We start from the raw sequence: 18,323 nt of genomic DNA, 5'->3' as shown, positions 1-18,323 counted from the left end.
TTATATACTGTTTTTAAGGGAGAACACGTTAAAAACAAAAAATCTGTTATAGTTAATCACAAATCACAGTAGAGATGGAAATTGAACATTGATGTGATCATTTTTCAATGTCAAGTTTGAATAGAATATGTAGAAGATTTAACATTAGATTTGACATACCTGAGTTTGAGGCCAAGGAAAAAAAGACTTCGGATGGTGAATGGTAAAAGTAATAGTTACTGTTGTCTCGGAGGATCACCAGGGGGCGATGTTGATATTTTGGCCATTAATTGCTACCACAATTAAATAGACGAAGAAGAACTCAACAGCCGTTAGCTAGTTGATTATGACAGTGAGCAACAGAAAAACAAACTCAGGGAAAGACATCATTTCTCAAATGCTCATGGTCTGGGATTACATTTTTATGTATCTTTGCGTATCGAGCGGTGAGAGTGTTTTTTCTTTTAACAGAAAATATTACTTAATCGCTAGTGAGTGTTAATATCGCTAACTCGTTAAACAATTAGCTGGTTAGCATTAGCTGCTTGCAGTAGTTTTTAACTGCTGGTTAGAGGTGGTGGACAGCTGTAGGATTACTCCTAGTAATCTTAGCAATAACAGTAGTGTAGAAAGAAAGTTATTAATGAGTGAGTTTGTAAAATAAGCTGTTTTAAATAGATGTTCTTTCTATTTGTTATTTTTATTGTTATGATTACTGCTAATGTCTTTTTTGACACGAGGATAAAATATTTACCCGATTTTCTTCTTACCTGGCTTGGATGTTGGCAAGACTGAAGACTGTTAGCACTGAGCCGAGGGAGGAGGCATCAGTCTGACTTGCCCTAAAAAAATCTTACAGTTTCATTAGATAAGAATTAACAAAAGGAGTTGAACCCTGTTTTAAAAAAAACAAAAACAAAAAACAATTACCTGTTTGTTTGTTTTGTTGTTGTTGTTTTTTTGTTGTTGTTGTTTTGTTTTTGTTTTGTTTTTGTTTTTTTTGTTTTTAAAGAAGTCTCCTGAAAAGTGGTTGTTCTGAAAGAGAAAACTAATCCTACGTTGTCATAACAATTTCAAGTCGATAGGTTATTTCTCAAAATGCAAAACTGGGGGCTCGACAGGATCATTGGAGATCCAGATAGATGGTCATCTGAATGATGGAGAGAACAAGAAACATGAGAGCATTTTAGCTAAATTGATATACGGTGAAGATTGCTTGTTGATTTGGAGGCATAATTTTGCCAGTGCAACTACTGGTCTTCTTAATGCATAGAAGTTAGCTGTGATGTTGTTTATTTAAGCATGCAATAAATGTCTGTTGGGGTTAAATTAATTCAACAGTACAACCCTGATCTTAGACAATCAACCTGTTTTGAACAGCAGAAAACAAAAACGCCTGTCTTCATTGACTGGAGGAACAGAGTTTATCAATATACATTCATTCTGGGAGTACATGGGAAAAAAAAGAACAAAAGACACAGAGACAAGATAGCGGTAAATTCAAAGAAGTAGGTAGACATCTTGATCCATATGGTTGAATCAATACACCTGCCCGGAATCTTGAAAAGCAAAGAATGTTTATTAAAATTAATCAGACATATCAATAAAATGTTGCAGCCAAAGCTAGTCAGACAATATTTGATATGAGCTGTGATTTTTCTGGGTATTGTAACCACTATCTTGTAACGCTGATTAGTTCAACCTTTTGTATTTTGACCTCCAATAGATTGCTTGAACCCAAAACATTGCTTTAACACAGCACATCTTCTCGTGACTGTCATGTTGTAAATTTCATTACGAGGTAATTCAGTACTTTTGAACAAACAGAATTTGCTAAATTGGTAATGAGACCAGTTCAGCAAGGAGAGCTAGATATGGTGATATTGCAAATTAAGTGCAAAAAAACCTTTGTATAAGGCCCCTCTGCTGTTTTTGTGCACAGACATTTTGCTTTAACATTTGCTCTTTTGTCAAACACAAAGGACAGCAGACAAACATTTGGTTTTGGCCATATCTACCACACTTCTAAAGCCTTGCAAGATATAATCATACCACTGGTATAAATTTAGCTGGTTCACTAAAGATTGTATGGATTTTATAATCTGCATGTTTAGACTGATGATATGATACAGCTAGCTACAATGTGCTACTTGGAGAAAACAGCGTGCATTTTTATTAATGTTACTATTAACTGAAAAATCAGTATGTTTTTCAAATATCTAAACTGCATTTGTTTGAAGCTCAATTGCTGAGAATTATTAGTCCACATTAGCAGCACCTTTCCCTGATTCTAATGTAATCAACCTGAAACAGAAATGTGAATCTACTCGTGTCAAAAGGGCCTCATTGTGTGTGCTGCAACTAGACGAAAAAAGGTTGTTATAAATTTGACCCAGGCAGTGTGACTCACTCAGGCATGCATTGGGTCTATAAATAGTGTGCATTAAATCTTGGTACCTGGTACCCCTCACAGAGAGAGACGACACATAGATGGCTAAAGTGATCTTTAACTAACCTCTGTGGCTATTTGTGGAACACTGGTGCCATACACCAAACAAATGAAGGTTTAGGCTTATTCCTCAACTTCCAAAGTCCATGTTGAAGTGTATTTGTGCTAGATACTGAGCTCCATGGTATCTTTGAGAGTGTCTAAGTTGCTTTGAATTGAATCATGTGCTGATAAATGTAATGTGATAAACACAGGGTAAATGTTCAGTCTGGTAAAACTTAAAAGTCTTTCTTGTCAATTGACTTTGATTTTTCACAGCAGGAAAATATTATACTGTAGTTATTAATAGCTATTATCCATCAAATATCTCTATAAAGAATAAGTGTAAATGTAATCACCAACAGATATTGGCACTATATTGTGCAATTAAGTTACCATTGCTGATCAAATTTTTTCAAAATTTACTCCATCAATTTAACTGGGCGCTGTCACATCTTCAGTGGGTTTTTTTATGGCTTTGGCTGTTTATAATTGAATCATTTTAACCATCCAAATCAGTTGTGCACAATCTTTGTTGCTGTGTATCTGTTGTTTTGATGGACGCCCTGAAAACTAAATATTGTATCTCAACGGGGCTATCATCTAATAAAGTTTTGTATTACCACAGTCCTGATAATTGAAAATCTACATATGAAGGTGAATCAACCCTAGTTTTGGGTTAGAAAACAATCAACTCAGCTATCTGATTCTGATACACACAATGCATATCTGATTGTAAAACTACACCTCTTGTATATATTTTATTTTTATTTGGGGGGGGGGGGGGGTCCTTATGTCATATTCCCAAATCTAAAGCAGTTGTCAGTCATTGAGGATGGAAATATTTATTCTCAACAATGAGCAGTAATTTGTATTGCTTTAAAAGAGAAGTTTATCATTAATACATCGGTACATCATAAACTGACAGTAAAACCCAAGCTGTCTGGATTAGCTTTGATTCTATTTATTATATTATAGCCATGTTTGTTTGAAAAACGGATAGTGTTTTACATTTAGTATCTTCTCATTATATTTACCTAAATATGTGGGGTTTTTGTTTTTTTGGGGGTTTTTTTTTCTTCAAAGGCTAACCCTAAAAGGAAGCCATGAACTTCTACAGCAGTCGGAGGAGAGGAGAAGATGGCATCGCCATGGTTATTGACTTACTGCTTTCTAATGCCCGGCTGGTTCTGGGAGTTGGAGGAGCTGCTCTGCTGGGGATTGCTACATTGGCAGTGAAACGGGTGAGTCCTTCTAAGGGTCCTAAAACCCCATGAGAACTTCTTGCTCTACTGTTCACAAGGAAATGTGCCTGTATCTGGATGCGAAAACAGCAAAATACTTGCCTTTTTTTGTAATATTGCTGTTCTTTTTTACTTCTTGTAGTTATCATTCATAATCGTCACTATAACTCATTCTGAAATGTCACTTCCCTTTGTTTTTTGACTGTTTGTGTCATTTTCAATGAGACAAAGCACAGATGACTGAATGTTTTTGTTTAGCTAATCGAGCGTGCAGGTCGAGCAGCAGAGGATGAAAAGGTGGAGCAGAAGATGGCTGAGAGCTGGGAGGAGTTGAGTTTAGTTTCTGCATCTCCAACTCTGATCAGGAAGGGCATAGAGGGTGTGGTAATGAAACATGTTGCCAAGGCAACCAGACAGCAGAAAGGTATGGGTGATATTTTAGTGGTTCACTGGCAGTGATCAAACAAATGGCCAACACAAATATACCCAAAATTTACATTGCACATGTTTCTAACCCTTTTTCCGTCTTAACCAGCTGATCTCTGCCAAAATCCTGAGATGTCCACTCCCGAGTTGCAGCATAAACCTGAGTCCAAATCCAAGCGACTCGAGCTGTGTGTGCTGACTTTACAGGTACACTTAGACCCCTCAACTCTGAGCTCGGTTGTGCAAAATGATTCCTTTTCATGCTATGTCATAGAATGTGCTGGAATGTGCTGTGCTTGCAGTATATGCATAATTATTAGGTTTGTTGGGATACACAAACCCTCAAACCCTGCTGGTCAAAATAAGAGTTTGAATTGGAAGAAAACAGAAGGAAGACTGATGCCACTATGAGCTAGTTTAGAAAGCCTCCACATGTTCACAGGGATAAGCTAAATCTTTTTCAAAAGCAACCATAAATTTTAATTTTCTACTTTGCATCTCAAAAATTACGCTTTTTATTGCATATTTGCCATATTTGATGTTTAAAATTCGGCAGTAAACCAGATTTCTCATTCGAACTGCCAATAAACATTAGTAGGAATGTTCTGATGTTAATTTTGCTGATGGCTGATGAGCAAAACAGATCGTTTTATACTACATTTAATGCCAGGGAAACAGTAACATATTCAGTTTTAAATATGATGATACAATAGTGAAAGTATTTAAGCCCTCATTTTACGAGCTTGATGTGGGCTAGTAAGGTTTTTGTTTATCTGGTTAGGTTACCATCAAGTCTTTTTGGTAAAAGTAATCCACCTCTCCTGTGTTTAATAGCATGCTTTGCTTTGCTAAAATCAGCTTCACACTGTCAGATTTTATAAGTTGTCTTTATAATATCACTGCAACACATGTGTTTTAATATCTGTAAAGCACTTTGTGCTACTTCCTATATGAAAGGTGCTATACAAATAGATTTTGATTTTAATTAGTCAATCACATAGCTCAGCTTGAGAGCATCAACAAAGCATGCTGGTTATTCCTTTGGATCTTGGCTATGACATCATGGTTGATGTACAATGATATCTACTGAATAATAATAGGCTGCAAAAAGCAGCAAGGATTCTAAGCATTACAATGACATGAAATAGATTAAAAAAGCTGGCAGATTGAAACATTACTATGTATTAATATTTAGTCAATTATGAGTTGTGATCCCTTCACTATTTCTTTGCATGCTTCATCCATCTATGCGCAGCTGAGGTGTCAAAAACTGACACGTCTGTTTACTTTTATTGGCAAAAGAAGGTTGTTTTTAACCTGCTGGTGTTCTTTTACTTGTGGCAGACAGAATAAGCTCAGTCACGCATCACTGTGAGCTTACATCAAGCTGTTGTTGCACAAGCACCTCAGTGACAACAACACTGTGATGACTTATGCAGTGCCAGCTTGATGTGTGTAAATATGTACGGGCAGACTGGCTTTGTATCCGTTAAGCTTTCTTGTCAGTTCAGAAGCAGCTCATCTTCAACCCCCTGCTCTACTTTGTGATTTCATACTGTAGTGTTATTGTAATACATGACTAAAAGTGTCAGACATTTGTCCTTTGCTTTATTTGGTTGTAAGAATGTCCCTCACAGTTTTTTTTTTTTTAGCCTAAATTTAAGATAAACCCATCACAGTTGTTTATCAGTGATAATCTTTCATCCGGGACGTTCCCGTGGTGACGCGCTCCATGGTTATGGGTGGGCTGGCCCCTGGTGTGAAAGGATCCCCAGGATATTGTTTTCTTGCAGTGTGCCAAGCTAGTTTTTTTTTTTTAATTTTTTTTTTTTTTTTTTTTAAATTATTATTATTATTGATTAAAGAGACAGAAGATTTTTTTTAGTTTTGCCATGCAGCATTTGTTCAGCATGTGTGTGTGTGTGAATGATTATGTGTCTTTATGTATTCCCTGTTGTTTTAATATCTGTAAAGCACTTTGTGCTGCTTCCTATATGAAAGGTGCTATACAAATAGATTTTGATTTTAATTAGTCAATCACATAGCTCAGCTTGAGAGCATCAACAAAGCATGCTGGTTATTCCTTTGGATTGAATCAGTGGTATGACTTGTAGCAACTCACTGGGAAAATGTCTTCTCGTCACTTCTCATGTCTGTTTAAATTTACAAATGAGACTAAGAAGATGTTAACAAATGAGAAATGCAGGTATTTTCTGCAAATGTGGGTCATATTGAACTCAAACATCTCACCTCATGTTTACAGTTATTTTGCAAGGAATGCAAACTGTGTCTTTAAGTTTTGGTTGTTTACCTGAATAGTGACTAAGTAATCAATACGTTGCAATGTTTTGTATTGTTTAATAAAAAAAATCAAGATGGGAAAAGCAATGCATTTCATTCCTGAAGGCAAATTATGATAAAGATAAAAATAAATAAAATCATGAAGAATATCATATGTTATATTAAAAAAATTATCCGGTTTTATACCATTTAACCTTCACAGGAGCGTCTGCAGCAGTACTATTACACTAGAGCGGCACTCTCCACAGAAGACATCCAGAGGGCTCAGTCTGTGGCTCTGGAGATCTGCACTGAGATCCAGGGTTTTCTTCACAGCCGTCACCCAGACATGCCTTTAGGAGAAATGAGTCTTGGCGGTTCTTTACTGGATGACTTGCAGGTACATATGGAGAAGTAGCCTTTAATTTTTAGCTGATACAACACTTTACCAAATCTCTCATCTATTGTGGTATAACAGGATGTTGTATGAATCTTAGAGCTTTATGTTTTTATATGTAAAACACCTATAGGTGGTCAGTGCAGACCATGCATGTCTGCTAGTGCCGTTACAGCTGGAAACATCTCTGTGGCGCCTCGTACCTGGAGAGGAGACACTGCTCACACACCCTCTGCACTGGATGGTCCGTCGTGTCAATCTGGAGTATTTTCCACGAGGACGCAGCTACTGGGACAGGTAGTTATAAACAGACTGAAATCCTTGTTAGAAAGCTATACAATTCTTCATATTTGAACACATATTCATTATTTTTATGTAATTTACCCATTTAATGTTCAATTTTAATAGTTTTGTCGATATAGTGACAGTTTACAACAGTAATTTAGTCCAATTGTAATCCAATTTGCTTTACTGCAATCCAGTAATAATCCAGTTTTATTATATTCCACTTATAAATAACTGAGTAAGACAGTTTTTATTCACATCATCAGGACATTTTAGAAGTTAAACAGTGTTTCAGTCAATTACGGAAAATTAGTCTGATGTGGTTTGAAAATTTGGTGTGACTTCACAGCTAAGTATAGTTGTCAGATGATGCTTATATTATATACCATTATCTGCTGTGTCATATTCACACTTTAACACTGTAATGAGTAGTTTACCAGTTCCCACTTCAGGGTTCATGAATACACGTTTCAGCAGTGCTAATTTTAAGATTGCTGAGATTTACATCCCCCATTCATTAAGGCTTGAATGGATGTTACATGTGTGAAACTCAGACCAATGAGTCCCAAACATAACATATTCTATATTAACATCTATAGACTAAGTGTTAGCGTCACTAAGAACCACAGCCATCTGCCTTAACCAAATAGGGGATGGGAGGACAGGATAGATGGGTCATAAAGCAGCATAACTGCAGGCCATAGATGCCTACTGAGAAATCAAAGACAGCCATATCCTCAGTATGCTATTCTATATCAGCATAACTTCAGGGAAAGGGATGGGTGGGGGTTACCTAGCCCAGCTTTTTTTTTTTAAACAAGGCAAGTTTAAAACCAAATGGTAGTGTGTCTACCTCCCAAACTGGTAGCTGGTCACCCAATCCTCATAACTGAGGACTTTGCCTCCCATTCACATTTTAGAAACCCTAGAAACAACAACGAAGCCAGCAGTCTTGTAGCAGAGTCCTTCCATGGTCAAAATATGGAACTATGAGATTAAAAAAAAAAATTTAAAACACGTCATTCAAACTGACATACAGCTTCTGTGCAGTTTAGCCTCTCTTCACTCACAGATGTAGTTTTCATTTTCCTCCTCTCATCATCCACAAAGACACAGAGTTCAGTAGTGTCTATATAAACGATGAAACTATACTCATTAAAATCTTTAAGCAGCTTTGATGTTCCACGTTAAAACAGCCAGAATAGATTATTGTTCAGTTGTTTCACAGTTTAATAGTATAAGGTGTAAAACAGAAACCTCTGTCTTGCAGGTACCTGGTGGGTGGCTACTTATCTGCAGAGGCTGTGGTGAACATGTTCAGCAAGGTGGTCATGGAAACTGTAAACTGGCCCTCCATCAGCAGCATTCTGGACTGCCTTGTCAGGCCTGTACTGGGAGGACCAGAGCTGAAATTGGAGATCCAGTGTGTATCCATGCTTCATTCTTATTTTGCTGTTTTAACCTGCTTCCACTGGTTTCAGCTTATACCACAGCAGTTGTTGCTTTGTGCAATGTAACATGAAGATGTGTTGCACAGTTGACATCATTCCACTATAAACTATATCATTGATAGTAAATAGCTTGCATAACTTAATTAGAACTTTGATTTATTACTACTACAGGTCTAAATAGGTGGGGTGGGGTTTAGGATGCTATATGGACTGCTATAACTGAGTTTTGTCTTTTTGTGATGCTTTAGGCTTGGAAGTGAAAAAGGAGCAGAAAGCAGCGATCAGTCCCTGTTCATCTCCATGCTGCCTGTGCTGAGGGAAGGGGACGTGGTCCTGACTGCTCAGACTGAGCTCACCTCTCCCTGGGTGAATGCCTGGCACCTCTCCCTTTATCCATGGGAGACTCAGCGTCTGACTCAGCTGGACATGGCAGACAAAGGCTGCCGCAGACACACATTAAAGATACTCAAAGCAGTTTGCAGGCTCAACCCTGCACTGCGAATGCTTAAGGCCGCTCCGCTGGCCAATCTCATCCTGCACCTTAGCGACAGTGAGAAGGACTGGTCTGAGAAAAGCCTGGATGTAAGATTCCAGCAGTGTATCACTGAGCTGATTGGCTACCTTGAGCAAGGGGCATTACACAGTTACTTCAAACCAGCTGTCAATCTGCTGAGCGCCCTGTCAGAGGACCAGGTGGACCAGATGGGCTTCATGCTCTACTGTGCTGTATCAGAGCCTGAAATACTGCTCATTTAAGTCTCTCCTCATATATTACTCTGATTCAAGAGAAACATTTACTGTTGCAGTGACAAGATTGATGTGTCAGGAGACTGCACGTGTGATGGTAATATAACCTCAAAAAGTCACAAAAAAGGACATGTGCCAAGTTTAGGATATTTTAAACAAAAAAATGTTTCAGGATGTGCTGCTGGGTATACTTTTGATTATGTGCAATTATGTCTCAAGACTAGTAAGTGGTGTTAAGCAGCAACTCAAAGTTCAGTGTGTCCATTAATAGCAGAAGTACTCAGCTTGAATGTTTATATTCTGCCCTCTGACAGTGCACTGCATTAGTTTCTAAACGCAACCATTTTAATACTTTAATTATACAGGAAACCAAGGATGAAAAGCACCAGCATTTGCTGCATTTATTACACTTGAGATTAAAGCCTGAAGTATTTGCTGGTCTTATTTAATGTTTAGTCTACTCTTAACTTATTAAAGGTTTCTTTGGTAAAAGCAACCCTTTAAGTCGTCCCTAAAATTTCCAAAATGTAATTCTGTTGCTCTTAAATCCACTTGATTATTGTGGACAAAGGTATGACAAATGGATGAGTGTGTGTGTGGGTTGACGAATGGAGCGAACTGAACTGCAAATAAAACATTTTAGTTTGTTGTAGTTTTACTTTTTTAAAGCTTAAAACCATGTTTTAATGTCATCTTACTTTCGTTAAGGTTATAAGGTCAGATAAAGCCATTAGTTTGAGCACCTGAACTGTTGTGTTCCAGTCATTGGACACCTGCCTTTGAATGTTTCAACCCATCTAAAAAATTATTGGTCATTATAATTATCCTCACGTTGTTTATCGAGGGATTTCTTATACATCTACTTGTAATCTGAATTGGTGACAAAATCTGCCATTTTGCAAAAAAGACAAGTTTAAAATATTTTCCACAAAGAGTAAAAATAACCAAAAATGACAATCGTTCATCAAAAAGAGGAGACTTGCCTCATTTCTTGCGTCCTTTGTAATCCACTCTACTAGCTTAAAGCAGGTGTTAGGCAGCAGTTAGGAAAATCCAAGAGGCCAAATAAGTAAGATGAATTTGAGGATTTCAGATTTCAGCTTGTTGAACTTTTTTTTTTTTTCTAGTTTGAGAGTCTTAGCTTCATAAAAATACTTTCTCTGACATTACTTCCACTCATTAAAGAGATGCTGCCTGCACCAAAGCAGAAAAGAACAAGTAATCCTTTGGTTTGGGGTGCATCTGGAATCAACTTGCAAACTTAGTATGAGGTTAAAATATTATTCTTATCTTACTTTATCAAAGGACAACCTGAATCATCCTGCTCATGTGTGGAAACACATTAAATCCCTTTAAGGCCCCCTTTGTGCTTACCACTCTCCATCTTCTAAAAAGGAATCAAAATATTATTAAAGATGTAATCAGTGTTGCTGGTACTTTAAATAATCTAATTTCTGAAAGATCAATCTGGTTCCAGTAAAGCAGAGATACAAGATTACACTCTGAGCCTATCACAGGTTGTCCTTGGTTGTTCACTTTATATCACATTTCTGTCACTCAGCTTTCTAAGGTTTTATAGAGCTTAAACTGCAAGAAGTCTGCTGGGTCCTGGACAGGTTACCAGTCCACAGCAAGGCAATATTTGTGTTTTTGAATCACATGACATGTTTATGGAATTGCATCCAAATGAAAAGCTTGAGAGGGAGTCATGTGATTAGGAGACTTTTGAGAAAACTTTTAGGGCCATCCAGGAGTGGGCGATACATATTTTTTCCTGTCAATGTCACTAATACACTGATATCAATACTTTTTGCCCCTTAAAGAAAATCATTTTTGTATAGTGTGAATTAATTCCACACTACAATCAATTCATGGTGAGCTGAACATGGAATATGATTAAAACTCAAAAACATTGTTTATTGAAAGAAAGTATTTTAAAACAATGAATTACACTGGTGAGTAAAACAAAATGAGATAAAATACATCTTTCTAAAATGATTCATTAGATTACAGATGAATATGAGATTGTATAAGAAGTACTCTTTACATTGTGTGCAATAACCTGCATTCGACCAGTAAAATATCAAGACTAAACAACACAAACCGTAGCAGCATACAGGAAGGGACCTGAGGCACCCGAGTCAACATTAGTGTATAACCATCAAGACTTAGAATGTGTCATCAACAGAGGCTGGGAGTTTCTGAGTAAAGAAAACTTTTCGGTCTTGTGGCCCTGCTGTGTGTGGGATATGGTTAACATAACAAAAAAATCGATGGTAGCCCTGCTACAACTGGTGCCCTTGTCATTGATATTGTAGATAATTAAACAGCTGACAAGCTACCGAGCAACATTAGCCATTTCTGAAGAGAGTATAGCCTTAAGCAGCAACAGCGACTTAAAAAGAGATTGATCGTCATTGCTTTTCATAATTTATACCAAGTCTTAAGGCTAGCAGTTCACTTTTTAATAACCGCATGTTTAATAATGAAACTTAATTTAGTAGCCAAAAAGGGTGTGGTTTATTGACAAGAAACACATATTTTTAATAATATAACAACAGAGGATGGTGGCATGCAGACGCTTCATGTGTGCAGTTCCAGAGCCTGCATGGGGCGGCTTGCTTTATGCCCGTGTTTAGAATTATACCTCCTGGCTGCTGCTCGCTGGTTCCTCTGGGCCTCTGTTAGCTCATCTGCAACATCTGTTTTCATCGCTGCACCATCTGCCCCAGACTGCAGCTCAGACTGCTGTTCCTCACTGCTTTGAGCAGGCAATTCTCGCAGCCACTGCTGGTAGTAACCACGGAAGCCATCTATGTGTATCAGGTAGTTGTTTCTGGACTTGTACTAGGATTGAGAAAGCAGACAGGGGACTGATAAAAAAGGGTTTCATGGAAGTAGCAACACAACATGCATGCTTTTAAACTTGACATTTTGAAACATGAAATGAAAAGCTACTGGTACATAGGAGTGGGCTGACACGGGTTTTAAACAAGTAAAGAAATTTTAAACTGAATTAAGTTTAGAATTCATTTGTAGCCTTTTCCGTCACTCGACTGGGTTCTGACCTGGTTGTAGTTGGGAGGATACTGAGCAGCAAACTCCAGCTGTCTGATGATGACCTCATTAGGCCACACACTCATTTCTTTCATGCTTTTGAGGATCATTTTCAGGTAGACATAATCAAGTCTGCGAGTTGCTTGGCCAATTAGAGCGGAGAACACGTGGACATTAGGTCTCAGTCCTACAACCTGCAGAACACAAAGAAACAGCCATGTAAAGGAAACATAAGCCTACTCCGATATCTCTGCACTGATTTAGCTTTCATTATGACTCTTCTGTATGTGCTGCCAGAATACGTTTTTTTTTTTTAATGTATTGTATCATTAACAATTGTTTAGGTGACAGTAGCAAAACAAGGAACAGAAAAACACAAGAAAAATTAACCGAGTAACAAAGGTAGAATATATTTACAGAGAAAATTAAAATAAAGAAACTAATAACTTTATTAAATTAACAATTTAAAAAAGGGAAAAAGTTAGTCTAAATCAGAAACTGGCGAGTCTCAAACCCTGATGTCCTGTGGAGCATCATAACTAATTTTAAGTATGTAATATTGATTGTAGTGATGTTACTGATATTAAAATCACAATAATAATGAAAAACCAATAATAATACCAGTAAAATCAATAATTATCATCGCTACAGAGCCAATGATAACTACATCAAATAGCAGCTGTATAAAGATTGTCATTATTACCTCCGCCAAGGAGGTTATGTTTATCTGTTTGTGTTCAAGATAACTCAAAAAGTTATAGATGGATTTTCATGAAACTTTCAGGAGTTGTTGGAAATGTGAAAAGGAAGAACTGAGTTCATTTTGCTGCTGATCCGGATCACTGTTTGGTGCTTTTCTAGTTAATAAGTAAATAGAGGCATATAGCTCATATATTATAATTAATAATGTTGCTTTATCAATTGACCCATGTGAACCTATCAAGTTCTCTCGCATAAAGGAGGACACAGTGTCCCACAGTAATAATAGTTTTGTTCGAAACATCTGCTTTTAGTTATGTATTCTTGATCACCTCCATGTCTTTTAGCAGCTGAAGACCATCCTTCTGTTGATCACAAGCCAAAGCAAGACATCCAAATGTCTGCACATTCACATTTATGTGGCGTTGTCGCATCACACGCAGCACAGACTGGGAAGAAGACAGAATCAGGAGAGAAAAGCATTTAACTGGTGTGGACACTTGAAGCATTTATCTGGTTAACAAAAGATAATGGTATAATTTGCGTAGGCTTATAATACGATGTGCATCACTGCTCAAAGCAAAGCTACTTTAGCTTTCAAGAGATGGCAACTAAAGTAAATTTATTACATGACACATAAGAAATACAAAAGAAAGCATCAAGATCCTGATGCGTCACTTAAAGGTGAATATTTTGAAGTTAAAGTGGAAAAAGTTACATTTCATAAATAAAATAATATTTATTAAAGTAGATAACTGCGGAAATAAACTAAGTAGATCAATCTAAGTGTGCTATTTAAATTAAACTTGTAATTCAGGTGTGTGTTAGGCTGACATAGTATGTTTTTATCAGTCACTCAAGGATGGCGTTACAAGTATTAATATTTCACTTCAGATCGTGTTTTATAGTTCAGACAAAGAGGAAGAAAAACTTTCTCTGGAAAAAAATGTGAGGTCAATGTAAAGTATTAACATACCAAATTTAAGAAGTTATATATTCATATGAAATCATTCTACTTCCTCACCATCCTATAGTGAAAATCAAACATCTAAGTTAAAATTAATCTAAAACCAGGAACAAAGTTGTAAAATCCAACATTAATCCAGAGTTTATCTGCACAAAGGCATGTAGTTTTGAGTGTGATGGCAGAATTTTTAAGGAGAATATAAAGCTCGAGTGTGTTAGTGACGAATCCTGGTTTCAAAGTAAAGGTGTGTGTTCTCATTTAAAGACAGTAAGACACGCCTATGCTTTAAGGATATCTTTCATGCTGACTGAAGGTTTGCCAGCATGGATCAGGTCATGTTTCCAGTGTAAGTTAGTCCAGCTGAGGCATAAAACCACCATCGTAAAAACAAAAATGACTATGTTCCCAAAACTCCTGCCTTGCACTACAGATTCCAGTTTTATGATTAATTATAAAGATGGGAATGATGTTGTACTATTATCACTATGCGTGTGGTTATATGTTATAAGTAGTATGAAAATATATTATGTAATTAAGGTGAACTAACACTTTAAGACTGATAAACACAAGAACATAACCATGAGTTGGTGGAGATTACTTTTGGGTGCACGCCATTACCTTTGCTTCCTCCAGGTTACTTGCTCTGGCTGCTCGGCGAATCACAGAGTTAAAAAACGCAACATCAACCTTCACCTGATGTTGTTTGGCTACCTTTAATAGCCACTGCAGAGACTGGTAGCTCGGCTCCATCGTGTCGGCCAGCAGAGTCAGAGTTCTGAGATCCGGACTGAGTCCGTTCGTGACCATCTTCTCCAAGAAACCGTTGGCTCCACCAATGAGGGCAAGCCTGTCTGACACTTTATCCACAGAACTGAGAGACACCACACCCCCTCTTTTGCCTTCAAACAGGTCCAGTAGGCTTGGTGGTGTAGAATCTGCAACTGTGTTAGCAGAAACTGGGATGTTCTCTGTTTCTCTGACTAGCTGAAGATGAGTGGCATCCTCTGCATTGCACCTGTTGTCCTGCTGACTGCAGCTGTAAGGATCAGGCTGGATAAACAACTGTCTCTCCAGAAGGTCAATATCTATTACATCCTTGCAGTTAGCCTCTGACACATCTTCTGTCGGTTTCCTCTTCTCCCAGTCGGTCCTAAGCAGAATACTGGTGGCCAAGGCAGGATCGCCAATACCACAATCTCTGGCAGTTCTTAACAGCAGATTATAGTTATTTGAGTCAGGAAGGATCCCAGAATGCAACATCTGGCGCCACACCTGGAATAAATATAGAAAAGTTGTTTGCTTTTTTTTTTTTTTTTAAAAAAGGAACAATACAACATATTTTCAAAGCGTCTCAGCTGTATCATACAGTACAGCATATTTTTTGAAGTCATATCAGACAGTGCAAAGAATGTCAGCTGGTACACAGTGATATGATAGTTTACCTGATCCACCTAAACAAGTCAAATAAAAATGCAACAAAACAATAAAAAGAAAAATAATATCCTGAGGGGTCAATGTTTAAATTGCAGAATATATTAAAAGGAGAACATAACTTTAAGCTTTTTTGTGATCTAGAAAAATACAGTATATCCACGGAAGCCTGCTTGTCATAGAAACATTTCAACTTGAGTTGCACACTTAGATTTGAACAGTGAAATATTTGCTTGGCTGTTTACAAAAGTAAATTTAATTGTGAGTAAACTAAATTAATTTAAATAGAGTTGTACAGTTGAGTGGATAAAAGTTTATATATCGATTCTATGTGTGACATGTAATTGGAAGTTGTTGCAAATCAGTGGATGATGACCCTTCATGAAGAAAATAGTAACAATAATAACAAAGAAAATAATTCAGAAATTTTTTTTTTTTACAACATACAGCCATGTGAGGATTGTTTTTCCAGGAGGGAGATATAATCCAACCTTACCATGAAGAGAAGACTTCACAAGAGGAAATTTAGATGGTTCAACATGAGGTATAAACCACAAGCAAGTTTCAAGGACAGAAAAGACTGACAAGATTAGGAAAGGCATTCTTTTAATATATGAAACTAAGATTAACCTGCACCAGGATGAAAGAAAAAAAGTTTGGAAAAGATTTCTATCAGTTCAGCCAGTGTGTTAGCATAGGACCACCGAGTTACTAATATGAATTGGTTATGTAACAGAGAACAGGACTGCATTTCAATGTACAGTCGGTCAGTGACCAAACAATTGCCACTAGTTGAAAGCCAATGAAAATACTCTACACTAATGTAGTCGGTGTCTCTGAACAATGTTTTTACCTGTAAAGCCAATCTGAAACCTCTTTCTTTGTCCTTCAAGCAGCCCATCAGCAAATAATGAAATGTCTCTTGAGTTACGGCATGTCCATTCTGCAGCATTTCCTACAAACACAAGGAAACTCATGATTAGACATGACAGTGAGAGACTCTCATACATGAAGTAGGCAGGAGTTGTACCCTGAGTGTATGAATGCAGGCTTGAAGGTGGTTGGTCATGGCGTGAGTCTTGAGAAGAGCATGGTATGTAATTGTGCTCAGGGGGTAGTTTTTGCGACACAGCTCTTGTTCCAGTTTCAGAGCTTGCTGAAGACCTGCTTGTTTTGAAGGTGACTCAGCGCAGGCGTTGAAGAGCGCAGTGTAGGTTGCATCTTTGGGAGTGAGACCTCGTTTCTTCATCTGGAGGAAGTGCACAAACAATTCTGAATAATATTGGCAGGGTCAGTAATAATGTATGTCTGTCTGTCAAAAAATAGCACTGACAACATGAGGTTTATAAGGTGGGTTTAGTTCTGTTTACTTCATTGTAAAGTCTGAGGGCCCTTTTCAGTTGTCCTGCTCGACCACAGCCTCCAATCAGGACAGAGTAGTTGTACTCCTCAGGCTGCAGCCTCTCTCTCTTCAGCATATCTATGCTGAACAAATCCAACGCCTCCTGAAGCTGTTGGACAACAAACACGTTTAAATTTGTGCGAATATGAAACGGAAACATAGCAGGAAAATTAAACTACTCAAGACTAACCTTGTTGTCTTTGATCAGTTTCTTGCACTGTAAGAAATACCAGTAAGGAGTATTTCTCCTTCTAACCCTCCACTGAGGTCTACTCAGGTCCTTTTCTTCCTCTTCCTTTCCTGTTGTATCTTCTTGGAGTCGTAGGTCTCGGATGTGTGGGCTGCTTTTCCTGAATGACCTCCTGGAGGCAATGTCCATGGACATGGACCCAAAGTTTTTATCGTCAGGTGTGTCTGAAGAAGAGTCCTTCGTGTCTGCTTCTTCTTTGGAAGAAGCTGAGACCGACACAGACCTGACAGTGGGTCCAGCGAGGAGCTGCCAAGGAGTCTGTGTGAGGACCCTGCATGGCTTGTGTTGTGACAAATCTAAAGTCCTTGTAAGACTGACTGTTTTGGGCGACTTTCTCGCTGTTGAACAGGTGTATAACCTGGAAAAGGGTATTTTGCTCCCGTTTCTTGTGCACTTACAGGCAAGAGATAACATATTTTTTCTTTTTACACAAACTAAAATACGCATGAAAGCCAGCTCGTTGAAGGGTAGCTAGAACGCAGATAGCATGTCAAGCTTAACCACGATGCCTCAATGACGTGCAGTTGTGCAGACATGACTAATAGATGCCAAACCATAATTATAAAGATTTGTGTTGTGGCTCTTGGTCATGCGGGGTAGGTATTCAAATTGCTTATTGTTATGTAAATTCACTGCATTTTATAAATTGTGAAGAAAAAAAAGCTCACCGGACTCAAACCATTCCACTGCACTCTGATCGATTTTTTCTTTATAGATTATTCTTCCTGAGTCATCAGACTCGCATACTGCCCCCTGCTGGTCGAGGAAATTATTGTCTGATCTGCTGTTGGCCCTACAACAGAACCACATGAACATAACTATCCTGTTGGGGTCAAGTTTACTGTACTGTATCAGTGGTGGAAACCTCATATTTTCTTGTATTATTTCAAGAACAGTACCGACAGAGCAGAAAATTCATACACAAGCCATAATTAAAAAATATTAATGGAGTTTATTATATCTTCATTTACAAATCAGACTTGGCATCAACTGTGAAATGTCCTGAAACAATATACCAAATTTTAAAGCCTGAAAGTAAGTAAATTTCTCTTTAAAAAAAAAAAAAAAATTAAACAAAAACTAAAAGACAAAACAAAGTAAAAGAAAAAAGACAATTATTGTGTGGGTAAAATGTAAACAAGTAAAAATGTAAACAAGTATATCTGATGTACATTTGGAGAGCAGCAAATGACACTTAAGTCTCTTTCAAGTCTAAATTT

At 37.5% G+C, this 18,323-nt stretch overlaps 2 protein-coding genes across 2 annotated transcripts; one reads left to right on the top strand and one right to left on the bottom strand.

The window, feature by feature from the left end:
* Positions 1 to 293: 293 nt before the first annotated feature.
* mief2 (mitochondrial elongation factor 2) lies at positions 294 to 9,946 on the top strand. Its single transcript, XM_079265055.1, has 8 exons — positions 294 to 425; positions 3,554 to 3,711; positions 3,970 to 4,135; positions 4,247 to 4,344; positions 6,641 to 6,817; positions 6,948 to 7,111; positions 8,370 to 8,522; positions 8,799 to 9,946. The coding sequence occupies exons 2-8, from the start codon at positions 3,574 to 3,576 to the stop codon at positions 9,304 to 9,306; spliced, it is 1,404 nt and encodes a 467-aa protein (XP_079121181.1). The 5' UTR covers positions 294 to 425; positions 3,554 to 3,573; the 3' UTR covers positions 9,307 to 9,946.
* Positions 9,947 to 11,255: 1,309 nt separating this feature from the next.
* On the bottom strand, positions 11,256 to 17,589 carry ptcd1 (pentatricopeptide repeat domain 1). The gene is made up of 8 exons (XM_079264470.1): positions 17,044 to 17,589; positions 16,822 to 16,962; positions 16,482 to 16,700; positions 16,305 to 16,406; positions 14,639 to 15,292; positions 13,386 to 13,502; positions 12,366 to 12,548; positions 11,256 to 12,144 (listed from the first exon to the last, which is right to left on the bottom strand). The coding sequence occupies exons 1-8, from the start codon at positions 17,548 to 17,550 to the stop codon at positions 11,881 to 11,883; spliced, it is 2,187 nt and encodes a 728-aa protein (XP_079120596.1). The 5' UTR covers positions 17,551 to 17,589; the 3' UTR covers positions 11,256 to 11,880.
* Positions 17,590 to 18,323: the final 734 nt, after the last annotated feature.

This window comes from Telmatherina bonti (assembly GCF_933228915.1).
Source record: "Telmatherina bonti genome assembly, chromosome: 3".
NCBI lineage: Eukaryota > Metazoa > Chordata > Actinopteri > Atheriniformes > Telmatherinidae > Telmatherina > Telmatherina bonti.
This window is presented reverse-complemented; position numbering and strand designations above follow the sequence as displayed.

Excerpts from the sequence above, each read along its gene's own strand:
- mief2 (XM_079265055.1), top strand. The coding sequence starts at position 3,574 with ATGAACTTCTACAGCAGTCGGAGGAGAGGAGAAGATGGCATCGCCATG. Across the intron at positions 4,345-6,640 it reads TGTGTGTGCTGACTTTACAG|GAGCGTCTGCAGCAGTACTA; the intron begins GTACACTTAGAC and ends TAACCTTCACAG. Across the intron at positions 8,523-8,798 it reads GAGCTGAAATTGGAGATCCA|GCTTGGAAGTGAAAAAGGAG; the intron begins GTGTGTATCCAT and ends GTGATGCTTTAG.
- ptcd1 (XM_079264470.1), bottom strand. The coding sequence starts at position 17,550 with ATGCGTATTTTAGTTTGTGTAAAAAGAAAAAATATGTTATCTCTTGCC. Across the intron at positions 15,293-16,304 it reads GTTTCAGATTGGCTTTACAG|GTGTGGCGCCAGATGTTGCA; the intron begins GTAAAAACATTG and ends TATTTATTCCAG. Across the intron at positions 12,145-12,365 it reads ATCCTCCCAACTACAACCAG|TACAAGTCCAGAAACAACTA; the intron begins GTCAGAACCCAG and ends TCTCAATCCTAG.